This window comes from Meleagris gallopavo, chromosome 13, assembly GCF_000146605.3.
Source record: "Meleagris gallopavo isolate NT-WF06-2002-E0010 breed Aviagen turkey brand Nicholas breeding stock chromosome 13, Turkey_5.1, whole genome shotgun sequence".
Lineage (NCBI taxonomy): Eukaryota > Metazoa > Chordata > Aves > Galliformes > Phasianidae > Meleagris > Meleagris gallopavo.
In genome coordinates, this window is record NC_015023.2 from 14,866,854 (window position 1) to 14,879,179 (window position 12,326).

The 12,326-nt window shown below is 41.3% G+C and overlaps 1 protein-coding gene across 1 annotated transcript in view; it reads left to right on the forward strand.

Annotated features, from left to right (window-relative positions):
- The window catches only part of CMIP (c-Maf inducing protein), a 60,885-nt gene that overhangs the window by 29,050 nt on the left and 19,509 nt on the right, over positions 1-12,326 (forward strand). The window contains exons 5-11 of the mRNA XM_031555414.1: positions 417-578; positions 1,697-1,738; positions 4,466-4,528; positions 5,573-5,653; positions 8,936-9,039; positions 9,609-9,713; positions 10,481-10,834. Coding sequence (XP_031411274.1) covers positions 417-578; positions 1,697-1,738; positions 4,466-4,528; positions 5,573-5,653; positions 8,936-9,039; positions 9,609-9,713; positions 10,481-10,834 — 911 coding nt within the window. The remainder of the gene's footprint in view (positions 1-416; positions 579-1,696; positions 1,739-4,465; positions 4,529-5,572; positions 5,654-8,935; positions 9,040-9,608; positions 9,714-10,480; positions 10,835-12,326) is intronic.

Sequence of the window (12,326 nt, forward strand, 5' to 3'; positions counted from 1 at the left end):
ATGCTGCTGTGATGAAGTTCATTTTTATTTGTTCTGAATGCAAATTCATCAATGAGCAACACAGAATAAAACATCTCTGAAATGATATTTTGACCTCCTCACCCCTGTGACTAACTCCCTTAAAAGGTCCTAGAACTTTGGAACCAGTGCAGTAGCAAGTGCTTGTGGTTAGGCTGAGAAGTAAGGTATTCTCAGGAGAAAATGGTGGAAAGAAATGCTGTGGAGTTTAAAAACTTGTTTCAAAATCAAAGGAAACCATTGGTTTTATTTTCCATTTAAATGTGTTTAAGTACAGCCTTTTAGCAAACAGGAAAGGCAAAACTCAAAATACAAAGCAATCCACTTGAAGGTTGAATGTAAATATACATCTAAATCAGCAAGATGCCGTTAACACGAGCCTTTCCTTTTCCTTGCAGAAGAAGATATACAAGTACAAGAAGGTGCTCAGCAACCCCAGCCGCTGGGAGGTGGTGCTGAAGGAGATCAGGACACTGGTGGATATGGCGCTGACGTCTCCGCTCCAGGATGATTCTATTCACCAAGCACCACTGGAGATCGTCTCAAAACTGCTCTCAGAGGTATGACCATGCTCCTCCAAGACACTGTCACCTTTAGATGATGGACAAATAGTTAAAAAGTTCATGCGTGGGTTTTATTTTAACTTGGTCTTTCAAAATTCTTCTGCTCATGATTTGAGTGGAATTTGTACTTGTTGGAGAGAATTTGATCCATGTTAGGTTTATTTCCAGAAACAATGTGTTTTCTCTGGAGGCTATGGGGTTTGGTTTGGTTATTCATGGTAAATTTGTTATGGATCTGATTCAAGCCTTATTTCAAGTCAGTGGAGAAACTCCCCTTGACTTCTATTCCACTGGCTTTGTTTGCATGACTGATCATCCTTGTAGAAGGCCAACAATATGTATTTGCTAATAAATTCATCATGCAACTTTCTGTTATTACTAGTTATCTCAAAGAAAAGTATCCTCCTTCTTCAGAGACATTTACATCTGTTTCAGATAATTAACTTTTCATGGATAGGAAGTATAATGCCAGGCAGGTTTTTGGTATCCCAGTTCTGATGCGCAAAGATTTGTGATAACCATAAAAGTTGCTAGCTGGTGTTTTTGCAGTCAGCTAAGATCTTAATAGCTTAAAACTGTGTGACCTCTGAATGGATCACGCTGCTGAGAGAGCCAAAACCACTGCATTAGTCAAAACCAATGACTTCCAGTAGGTTTATTGGCTTGTACCAGGTCCATTTTAGAAGAAGGAACTTCAGGAAAACTGTAGCAGTTATTTTACTACCAAAAATGATATGCTACAATTCTTTCACTAATTTTCTTAGAAATGTACAGCCTTGTGGCAGAAAGCAGCTTTAAGAAGTTTATCACTAGCTTTAGTTGTCCATTTAATTGAATCCTGCTCTGGCATCCTGGTGTTTGCTCAGCTTTCATGGCTGGGGAGCCTTGAATCTGATAGTGCTTAGGAAGAAGTGGAAGCGTGTACAGTCTCTTGTACCAGGTGGTGTAAGACCTTCCTTAAGAGAATGATTTTAATAAGATTAATTTAATTCTAAAATAAATAATTGCAACCTTGAGCGTTTCTTCTGATGCCTGATGGTAGCTGAGTACAGTGTATGCTGGTGTAACAGCTCAGTACTGTTTGCTCACTCATTTCTTCTGTTTAAATCCTTCAGAACAACAACTTAACCACTCAAGACCATGAGAGCATTATTGTGGTGAGTAACTTTCTATCCAGATCTGGGGACAAATCCGTGTTGGTTGATAACACTTCTCTTATTGCTTAAGCCTCTGTCCTAGAGAAGTAGGGGAAATATGAAAGCACTTCTATCAATGTCAATGAATTTTGGGTGGATCAAACCCACAGGGACTATCAGTTTTCATGTGACTTGTTGTTCCTCTTTTCATGTTTCCTGATAGTTTCCTTGTATGAAATAGGAATGTGTTTAACAACATGTGTGGGGTTAATCCTCTCTCAAAATGGTCTTCTTACTGGGCTGTAGAGTGCTATGTTTGTATCTGTATATGTACTTTAAATACTCAAAAAAACATTTCCAGATGTGCCCTGTAAAACCCTTAGGCTTAGTAGTTTCCTTAGGGGCTAATGCTGCCATATACAGAATGTCGCAATTTCTGGTGGTATGTGAGCAAGTGCTTGGTTTTTTGCAAGTACAGTTATGTGTATGCGCCACTGCAGTTTAACCCCCTGTTCATTTGGTTTATAGTAATACCCTCCTCAACTTTTATCTCTTCTGTAAGTTGTGTTTATTTAAGCATAGAAATAAGTGAATCAAATGGCAACCTCAGCGTAACAAAATACAGAATCTCAACAATTTATCAGAGAGGTGGAAATTGCTTCCCCATCACTATAATTTAATTTCAGTCACTGGCAATTTCCAGGAGATTTTCCCAGTAATCAAATCTAGAACTTCACTGCCTGATGCTATCACATCTCCTTGGGTCTTTCTGCAAAGTGACAAGGCAGCGTGTTGCTGCCAGTAGGTGTGAATTGTATTTAGCTGCTGCTTTAGCTGGGGTCAGTCACTGAGATAAGTTTCTGAAGTGGCATTTACTTCTCTTTGTGATCTGCTGTAGCTTTTGTTTTCCTCCAGTTCAGACTTCCAGTTAGAACTGTGTTTTGAGGGAAGGACTTTTTAACAAAAGATGTCAGGTAACCCTGCTGTGAGCAGGGAGCTTTGGCTAAATGGCTTCTGAAGGTCCTTACAGCCAGCATTTATCAGTGGTTATGAGAGCTGGCTGCTTCATTCAGTCATGCCCTGCTGCAGGTTGTGCCCAGCCATGAAGGAGTTGGTGCTTTCTGCCATTGTACAGCTAAACTGTGTTATTATTAGGAAGCACTGCTGTTACTGATATATATGTCGTGTCACAGAAGTACACAGTGATTTGCTGTGCGGATGAAACCATCTTTCCTTCTCGATATGATCCTGAAACAGATCAATATTACCAGTCATCCCTTCCTGGTAAGGGATATTGCTCACAGCTGGGTGATGTGACACAGCAGGGTTCTGCTTTTAACCACAGGGCACAGAAAGAACACAGGCTTCTCTCACATTGTCCCTCTTCCACAGTGACCACACAGGCAGAGTTGGGACCTGCTTGATAAAGTCTGTTACCTACATCCAGTAGGGACTGGGCTGAACAAAACAGCTCATTTTTTGTAGGCTGACAGCAACCAGCTCCATCTCTGAGGCAATGATCCTCTGGCAGTGGTCACACAGACACAAAGATGTGGGGCTTTTGCATTGCCTGGCTGGTGAGGGTTGGCAGGTGCTATGACTGACGCTGCAGGAGGTGGATTGAAGGAAGTTCTTTAGCTTGGATGTTGGATGGGTAGCAAAGATGTTCTAGTCTCATTGCATAGCGTTGCCTTCTCCATCACTGTTGCTGGGGCACCAGCAGAGGAAGTGACCAGTTACACGTGGTTGGCACACCAGAATGAACAGAAGGTTCACAAATATTACATGGTAGCCCAGACAGGTCTTGCAGGTGCATATGGATTTCATTGTTGAAATTCACATTAATCTTAACCTGTTTGCTTGTGAAAGTGGCTGTTGTGAAACACATTTTGAGCAAACTCACTGAGGCTGAAATACTGAAGAAGATGTGAGGAAGAGCACGAAGCAAAATAGGCTACCATAGTAAAACTGCAGATGCCATCCAGATAAAATATCTGGTGTTCAGTTGCTCAATACAAAATGTCCTAGCTGCTATGTTTAGAGTCTTTTAAATGGGTACTGGGAATCCCTTTAGCTCAAGATTGGAAAAGCCTGAAGGCACCATCATGTAGAGAGAATACATTGTTCTAGTGCTATTTTCTGATTCACAAAGGAAGTAACAACAACGTAAGTTCATTATGCTCTCAGTGCCAGGTATGAGCTCCAATGTATTTGCTAAGCATAACCACGTTGGTTTGCATAGCAGCAAAAAAGGAATGATTGGTCTCAACTTTCAGAAAGTTAGATGCTGGATTTTGATAGAAAGGGTCTTTCCTGGTGAGAGGAGTGCTATATTTCTTTTCATGATTTGTTGGCTGTGTGTGAGTTTGAACTCTTTCATAAGAGACACGTTTGCTTTTTTCTGTTGTATCTTTTAGAGAGATGTTATTACTGAAACAGTGAGGCAGAGTTGTCCTTGCTGGTCTACGTACCAAAACAATGGATCTGCTCTTGTTTTCATTCAAAAAAAAGTGTTGTGGGTTTACACTGGTGTACTTAAAAGTAAAGATTTCCAGAGGGTTCATAGTAAGTGTAAGCTTACATGTAAAATGCACAGCCCATCTCTAATTTCTGTACAGATGCTTTTGTCCTTTTTTAAAAGTAAAGTGACCTCTCTTTTGGGGGAAAAAAAAATCCCCTTCAAAAAGCTTACTGCTGTTTTAGTCTCCTAATTAATTTACTTCTCTCTCTCTCTCTCTTTTTCTAAAGGCAATTGCACCTTTGCTGGAAAACAACCATCCTCCTCCCGACCTCTGTGAATTCTTCTGCAAGGTATCAGAACAGCTTTCTGAAATCTCCTGCTTCTGAGCGTAGTTCCTAGAGGGGGTTTTGGTTTCTTCTTTAAATCCTTACCTTGTGCCCAAATCTTTTGGTCAGCCATCAGTGATATTGAAATAGTTGACAGCACCATTCTGATAAATGGATCCACGTTTTTACTACATCAGCCTGCATGGTACTGATGATTTATGAGAGTTCAGATCTTCAGACTCCTCCACCTCGATCAGGGTACATGAGTTGTCCTACTGTGTGTTCTATTTAGTTAATGCAAAATCACTGGAGTCAGTGGGTGTAATGTGGTGTGTAACTCAGGCATGTATTATGTCACTGGGTAATGTCAGAAGAAAGATCCTAAGGACTCGTCCTCTTTCCTGGTAAATCCATGCTTCTGCTTGCATCTTTTCTGTACAGTTTGGAGTATTTTGGATTGCAAAGCTTTGGGATTTGTAAATATTACTTTTCTTCTAGGTTTCTTTGTGTTTCAGATTTAAGTCTGCTTTAATCTGCTTGCTGATGAGTGGATGTGCATTTGTCAGAGCTGTCTGGATCTTGCTTAAATTTCCTACCCAGAGTTACTTGTCAGCATTTACACCTGTAGAAATTAGGTCAAATTTCAAGAAACAACACTGACTTGGTTTCACTTTTGTAAGTCAGCCTTAGGGCTATTTCTAGACTCAAACTGAAATACCTCTAAGACTCTTGTTGCCCGCCTCCAAGCCACATGGGCACTTTCATATTTTTTCATGCCTTTGGTCTCCCTTCAGAACTTAATTATCTATAAAGATATGGGACAGGCTTTGTACAGTTGCAGCAAGGGAAATTTTGATTACAGGCTATGAACTCTCCTTCCTCAGAGATAATCAGAACTTGGGTGGGCAGGTTTAATGAGCAGGCTCATGTGTCTTCAGAACTAGCCCTGCCTTGAGCAGAAGTTTGGACCAAATGACCTTCAAAAGTCCTTTCCAGCCCAAATTATTTGGCCTGAGAGAGACCCACGTTGCTAATTCTGCAGCTCACTAAATGACTTGTTCCTTACAGCACTGCCGAGAGCGCCCACGGTCAATGGTTGTGATAGAAGTGTTCACACCAGTGGTACAGCGGATTCTCAAACACAACATGGTGAGTGCGTGCTTTACGGGAACCTGGTCAAGTTAGAGAAATCTTACTGTGACATCTTGTGTAATGGGCAACTGCCGTTTTGCCCATAAGGCATGAAGCAATGTGACACCAAAAATCAAATCCCCCCAGTGTGAATGTGGCATGTAATCACGTACTGCTTCGTAATACAGAACTAATAAGCATGCAGTGGCATTCAGACAAAGCTGTGATTTGATGAGTGTTTCTCTGGGCAGCAGTGCCAGCTCGTTCAGCTCCAGCTTTCTCCCACCTGGCTCCTTGTTTACGCTCTGCATGTCATCCTTGTTGTTATATTGGTTTAAAATCAATTAAAAAGCAAAATCAGAATAGGGACTTCTTTGATTTTTGAACTGAGACCCTGAACATTTTATCTTTAAGACAGTACTAACTCTCTGCAATTCCATTTTTCCTTAGACTCATGTCCAATATGTTCTTATGTAAATTTCCTGAGTTTCCTTATGTTTTCCTACTTGTTCTCCATACTTCTCATTACAGGCATTATGAACTCCTGTCATTTAAGACTGTTCTTTCCTAGGCTGCTTTCCCTCTTCATATCACCAATCAATTCCATGGTAGTGATTGGAATAAATGCTAGGGGACTGCCCAACCAGCCTCTCTTTCCACCCTGTATACCAAATTTTCTCCCTTCACTGACATTGAATACATTCTTGCGTGATCTGTATTCCTTTCCAAAGGGAGATCGAAGTGCTTACTGGTCCTCCATTCTTTGAGGCATATTAAATTTCCAGCCTTGTTTTTTATGTTATACAAATAAATTTTACTTCACAACGCTGTGGCAAAAAATTAACAAATAAAATATTAAAGGCAGTCAGCCTAGCTGTGATGTCAAGGATGGGTCTCATCCCTCTGTAACTACAGAAGCAATTTCATTTCACTAACTGGTATAATTTTAGAAACCATCCCGTCTTCCTGTGTACAGCATGGATCCGGTAGAAAACAGTTATTCCTTATTTTTATAACAGTATTATTTAACTCCTTGAGTTTACAGAACTAGCTGGGAAGCCTAAGATGGCGAAAAGGTCATATTCCTGGCTCTGTGCCTGTGCTCTCCAGACATGTAAACATTTTTGAATATTCTGTAGCGTTCAATGAAATATTCTGTAAATGTTATTCTTGGATTTCAGGCTGATTTTTTTTAAAGAATCCAGAGCTCTTGAGGGGTCTCAAATAAAATCTAAATGCATAGTGTAATGCTTGTATTTGGTTAGCTTCTGAGAATTGGGTATATTTACTGTACTTAACATTTGCAGATTGAAAATCAACATGTCTGTACCGCAGTGTGTAGTCAGAGAATTTACGGTGTCATATATTAATTGGAGTGGATTTGGGCACTTTACTACTCTCTGGGGATTTCTGTACTGAATAGTCTTATAAAGAATGTGTGTGTGTGCATGTAAATAAAGTAATCCTTCAGGGAGACAGTGCTGTTGGCAGTAAACTTCATAACCTTAGGAGGCCACGTGCAATTTAGTGTGCTTAGAGCAGGAAAGCTAGCTGTCTGCTCCAGCCTTTGCCACTAACTTTCCTCTGTGATCTCTGATAAATTCATGGCAAATTCTGCTCCACATTTTCACATTTATAAAACAGAGAAAGAGTGCTTTGTTTGTCTATCATGCTGAAGTCCCAGAAGAGTAAGGATAGCATTTATCATGCTGATGCCCACTAGAAGATGTAGGCTGGGGATGTGCTGAGTTTCCCTGGGAGTGCTTGGAGCCTCTCTGCCTTCTGATTTCAGCTCTTTGAGGGCTCAGCCCAAATGTTTGAATACAACCACTATTGCTTTATATCTTAAGAGTGAACAGTATTGATAGTGTACATCATTTAGCACCTGATGTGGTGACACAGCATCATATTATTTTTGGAGGTATTTTATTTTAGAGCTTCCAGCAATGACATCCTCTTTGTAATCTCTTGGGCTTTTGGTCTAATTTCAGTTATAGGGCACTTACGGGGTTGAAAATATTCATACACTGTAACTGCATGAGCTATCGTGTAAGGAGGTTCCATGAAGTTAAATGGCACCAGGGGAGGTATGAAGTCTGTGTGGTCTCGTGCTGTGGAACCAAGTGCATTTGCACTGCCAGGAGAAGCTGTTAGATGTTCAGTGGATTTAATTGTAATACCAACTGTGAAATCACTGACAGTCCTTTTCTTGTGTGATGTTACCACGTATCCATTCAATGGTGGCAAAGAGCGGCATGGAGACTTGGAGGGATCACTCTTCTGTGTAGGCTTGCTCTCATATTTTTGGTAATTTTCTCTAGTTGTAAAGCCTATCAGATGTTATGCTCTAGAAGTGCCTGAAACCAAGATAAGTAACAGAAGGTGTCAGCACTTTGGAAGCATGTCTTCTCTTTCACAGTGCCCTGGTATGTTAACAAAGGTGCCATTTAGTTTTTCATGTTGACTCCTCTTCCCCATCCAGGTGCTGGAGGGATAACTAGGAGGTATGCAGTGGGCCCTGCTCAACACTTAGAAATTTAGTTCTGCAGCTCTGTAAAACCTGTATCATAAGGTTACACCTGCAAAAATGTGAAGAAATGTGCTGAGGAATAACACTTACCAGACAGCAGATTGTACTCCTTTCACATCTCAAAATAGCAAGGAAGGTGAGGAGACGTGGGATTTCAGTTAGCAGATGCCTTGCTGACTGCAGGACTGAAAGCAAGCAACTGTTGAGCTCACCTGTCAAATTCATGTTGTACCTGAGGTAGAGATCCCTAGAGAGAGAACTGATCTGTGTTTTATACTTGATCACTTAAAGGTCATGTGTCAAACAAGATTCTCACTTAAAACAGAATAGACAATATGTCAAATATTGAAGTAAAAATTCATACGTAAGTTGCCTTTCTAAGAAACTCCCTACAGCCTTCTATTTTCCAAGCTAGATGAGCTCAGCTCCCTCAATCTGTCTTCATAGGAGAGGTGCTTCAGCCCTTTGATCATCTTTGTGGCCCTTCTCTGGACCTGCTTCATCAGGTTCACATCCCTCCTGTATTGATGGCCCTGGGCTTGGACTCAGTACTCCAGTAGATCTGGGTGGAAAGAGAATTGCAAAGCATGCCATTATTAGAGAGCAGCGCATTACTTCAGCATGCACTGGTACTCTGCTTCTGAAGCTGTCAGCATAGCAACAGAGTGAATTCAGTTGTGTTTGAATGGATTTCTTTCGAAAACCCACAATTTTAATGTACATTGCAGGCATGTTTCACCGTCTTCACTGAGTCTCTCCTTTTTGGACAGGATTTTGGGAAATGCCCTCGATTGCGTCTGTTTACTCAGGAGTACATTCTGGCTTTGAATGAGCTGAATGCTGGAATGGAGGTGGTGAAGAAGTTTATTCATAGGTTTGTTTACATTTAATGTTATGCTATATTTTCCAGTCCTGTCTGCATGCTTATTTCCATTACTTCTCCCAACCCTGCTCATCTCTGTGCTTATCTGTGAGTAGCTGGTGCTTTCAGTACTGGCAAACAGCAAGCAAATGAGAGATGTCCATAAGGAAATATTGCTGAAAACTTTTTTTTAGCTTATTCTCAAATATATGAGAATATATGGGGTTTTCTGACTGTATACACACTGGAGGTGAATGGACACCACTGTATGTACATTTCCGTTATACACTGAGTCTCAAAGCCTTTATAGAGAGATTCCCATCAACTTTAGACCCCATAATGCTCAGTTATGTGAGCTTTCAGAAGAACTGTAGAGATACCACGTTGAATGAACTGAAGAAGCATCTCGGCCTTCTTCTGAAGTAGACTATTTGATGGTGATTTACAATATTAAAATAACTCTGTTATGACCTTTCTTCAGATTCCCCAAGGCTGCCTATTCCAGCACCTCCTTCTGTCTGACTCTTTTTGCCCATAGAAATCTTCATTGTAGTGATGTCATCTCGGCTTTTGTTTTTCAGCATGCACGGTCCAACTGGACAATGCCCCCATCCTAGAGTTCTGCCAAATCTTGTAGCTGTCTGCTTAGCAGCCATTTATTCATGTTACGAGGAGTTTATCAACAGGTCAGTATGAATTTTCAGCTCACCCTGTTTCTCACTCTCAAACCCGTGGCATCAAAGAGTTTTCATTCAGGCTGTAAACAAGATTGGTGTGAGCATGGGTGTGTGGGAGTGTGTCTTCATTCTCACTCCACCCATTGCTAGAAGGGGCTATGTGTAAATCCCTGTATATCCACAGCTTTGAACCTGAGCTGGTTTCATGATGCTGTCTCCATTATTGTGGAAAATCTGATTCCTGACTTACCACGAGATAGGTGCTGCAGCTCCTGACACACGAGGCAGTTTCCAGTAGACACGAAGGGTTCCTGTCTGCTGTGTTTCCTGTTTGTTTATGGCTATCTGACTTTCCTCATGGTAGAGCACGGCCAGGGGCTGCGTAGTGTCCGACAGAAATTCCAGCCACGAGGGCTGCAGACAAGTGTCTGGGCATGTACTGTAGCCAGATACATACTTGGGCATGGATCCTGTTACAGCTTTGCTCAACTTCGATGGGAAAGTTCACCTTTATACTAAAGTGGCATGTCCACTGGACTAATGAAAAGCTGAAATCTTTGTAGCGTAGGGGCTGCAGAGTAGTCCTGTTACAGCATTTTACCATTTTTAGTTGATTTCAATAATCCAGTCACAAAGGAGAAAACAGTACGGTGGGCTAGGGTTGAAAAGCAGTGGGAAATTGCGACAGATCTTGGCTTGCCCATGTGTCTCTGTCTGTCCCGCTCTTCACTGTTATGTCTGGCTATTGAAATTATTTGTTTATTTTTAAAATTCAGTCGAGACAATTCGCCAAGCCTGAAGGAAATTCGGAATGGCTGCCAGCAGCAGTGTGACCGAAAGCCTAATCTCCCCCTCCGCCTTCTTCACACGAGTCCTGACCTGGTCTCTCAGGAGGCTACCTTGACTGAATCCCGGCTCAAGCCAGTCATTGTCACTTCAAATGAGATCCATGTGGAAGTGGAGCACAACAACAAGGCTAATCAGAAGATGACAGCCAACGTGGGCAATGACAGCGAGCCCAACCTGATTGACTGCTTGATGGTCAGTCCCACCTGCAGCACCATGAGCATTGAGCTGAGCGCCCAGGCAGACAGGATCCTTGGCTGCTATGTGGAAATACTCAAGATGCTGTGAGTAACTATTTTAAACAGCTTTTTGAACAGTGTCATCTTAGCAATGGGGGGGCTTTTCCCACAGGCATCTCATCTTCAACATCTGTGGCCAGCAAGCACACGGTTATAAATCTAACTCCAGCACTGGCGTCTAGCCTATGAAAGAGACATCTGGCACTGCCAATACGTTCTAAAAATAGCATTAGGAAGATGAAAAGGGAAAGCTTATTTGTACAGTGAGCCTCACGCATGTTACAGAAGACAGGACATTGTTGCCAGTGGTTTCTGTTTTGTTCTTAGCTGCCAAAATAAAAGATCCATTTATCTCCTCCAGGGCTCTTGGGATTGCCCAAGACAAAGCTCGAAAATGTAGACCCGTGTTAGGCATGTGGCTTGTGCAGCAATATGCAGCACTGCTGCCTTGGCTTCTTCAGGAGCTGCATGAGGACAGTATTTGTCGTTTAGGTATTCTCCTTGCATGTTTGTAGAATTTTTATGGCCTGCTCAAATTTACTTCTGTTATAATAGATCTTCTGTTTGTTGATCGATTGCTTTGGTACAGCAAACTCGTATAATGAACAAGTGCGCAAATAACCTTTACTATATGATGGCTTCATAGTTTCCTGGGAGGCAAATCCTCTGAATATGTTCAAGAGGAATGTAAAATACAAAATTCTCTGGGAAACGCTTGTTTATCTCCTGGATAAATAAATAAATGAAATGAAGGAGTAACATAGAAAGTGGACTGCAGAATAGAAGCTTGTAATAGAACATATGTTCATGCAGGAAAACAACCCAAACCAGTTTTGTTGGCTTTGACATACAGCTTTCCTACAGTGTTGCAGTATGTCTATAGGCAAACCCTAATGATTTTTAAAAAATGGAAGGCTTAATGAAGTAATAGTTGATTTTTTTTTTTTAATATTACACAACAGTGGGTAAAATTCAGACTCCTCTGTAAACTGTATTTGACTACACTGGAGTCAAGTGCTAGCCTGGCTGTGCATTCTCTAGGAACTGCATGAAGTCCAAATGCTGTAATGAAGAATTTTGTGAAACTTTTTTTTTCCCACATTTCAGTATTTTCAGAATATTTAACACCAATTTTAATGTAATCACTCACTGTTGAGCTGTCTTGCAAATACATTTGTAAGGACAAACAGAGTTGGAGACAGGAAAAGTGAATCCAAGATACCGTTCCCATTAGATTCTTGAGCAGGGGGCTGCTGAAGGATAATTTTTGTTTCCTTACCCTATTCTCTACCTTCATCTCTACCTTCACCTAAAATGTTAGCATTTAGAATTGCACGGCATCTGTCTTTCCTCTATCTAATGGTTTCTAAGTCTTCATGCACCAAGACCCAGGTGCTGCATTAAACATGTTGTGTATTTATTCCTGTCCCCATGACTCTAGATGTTTTCCATAAACACTATGAACCCTTTCAGTCCTGATGCTGGCTTGGATGCTGACTCATTAAGCATTGATGGTTCTGGTTTCATCACGCAGCTG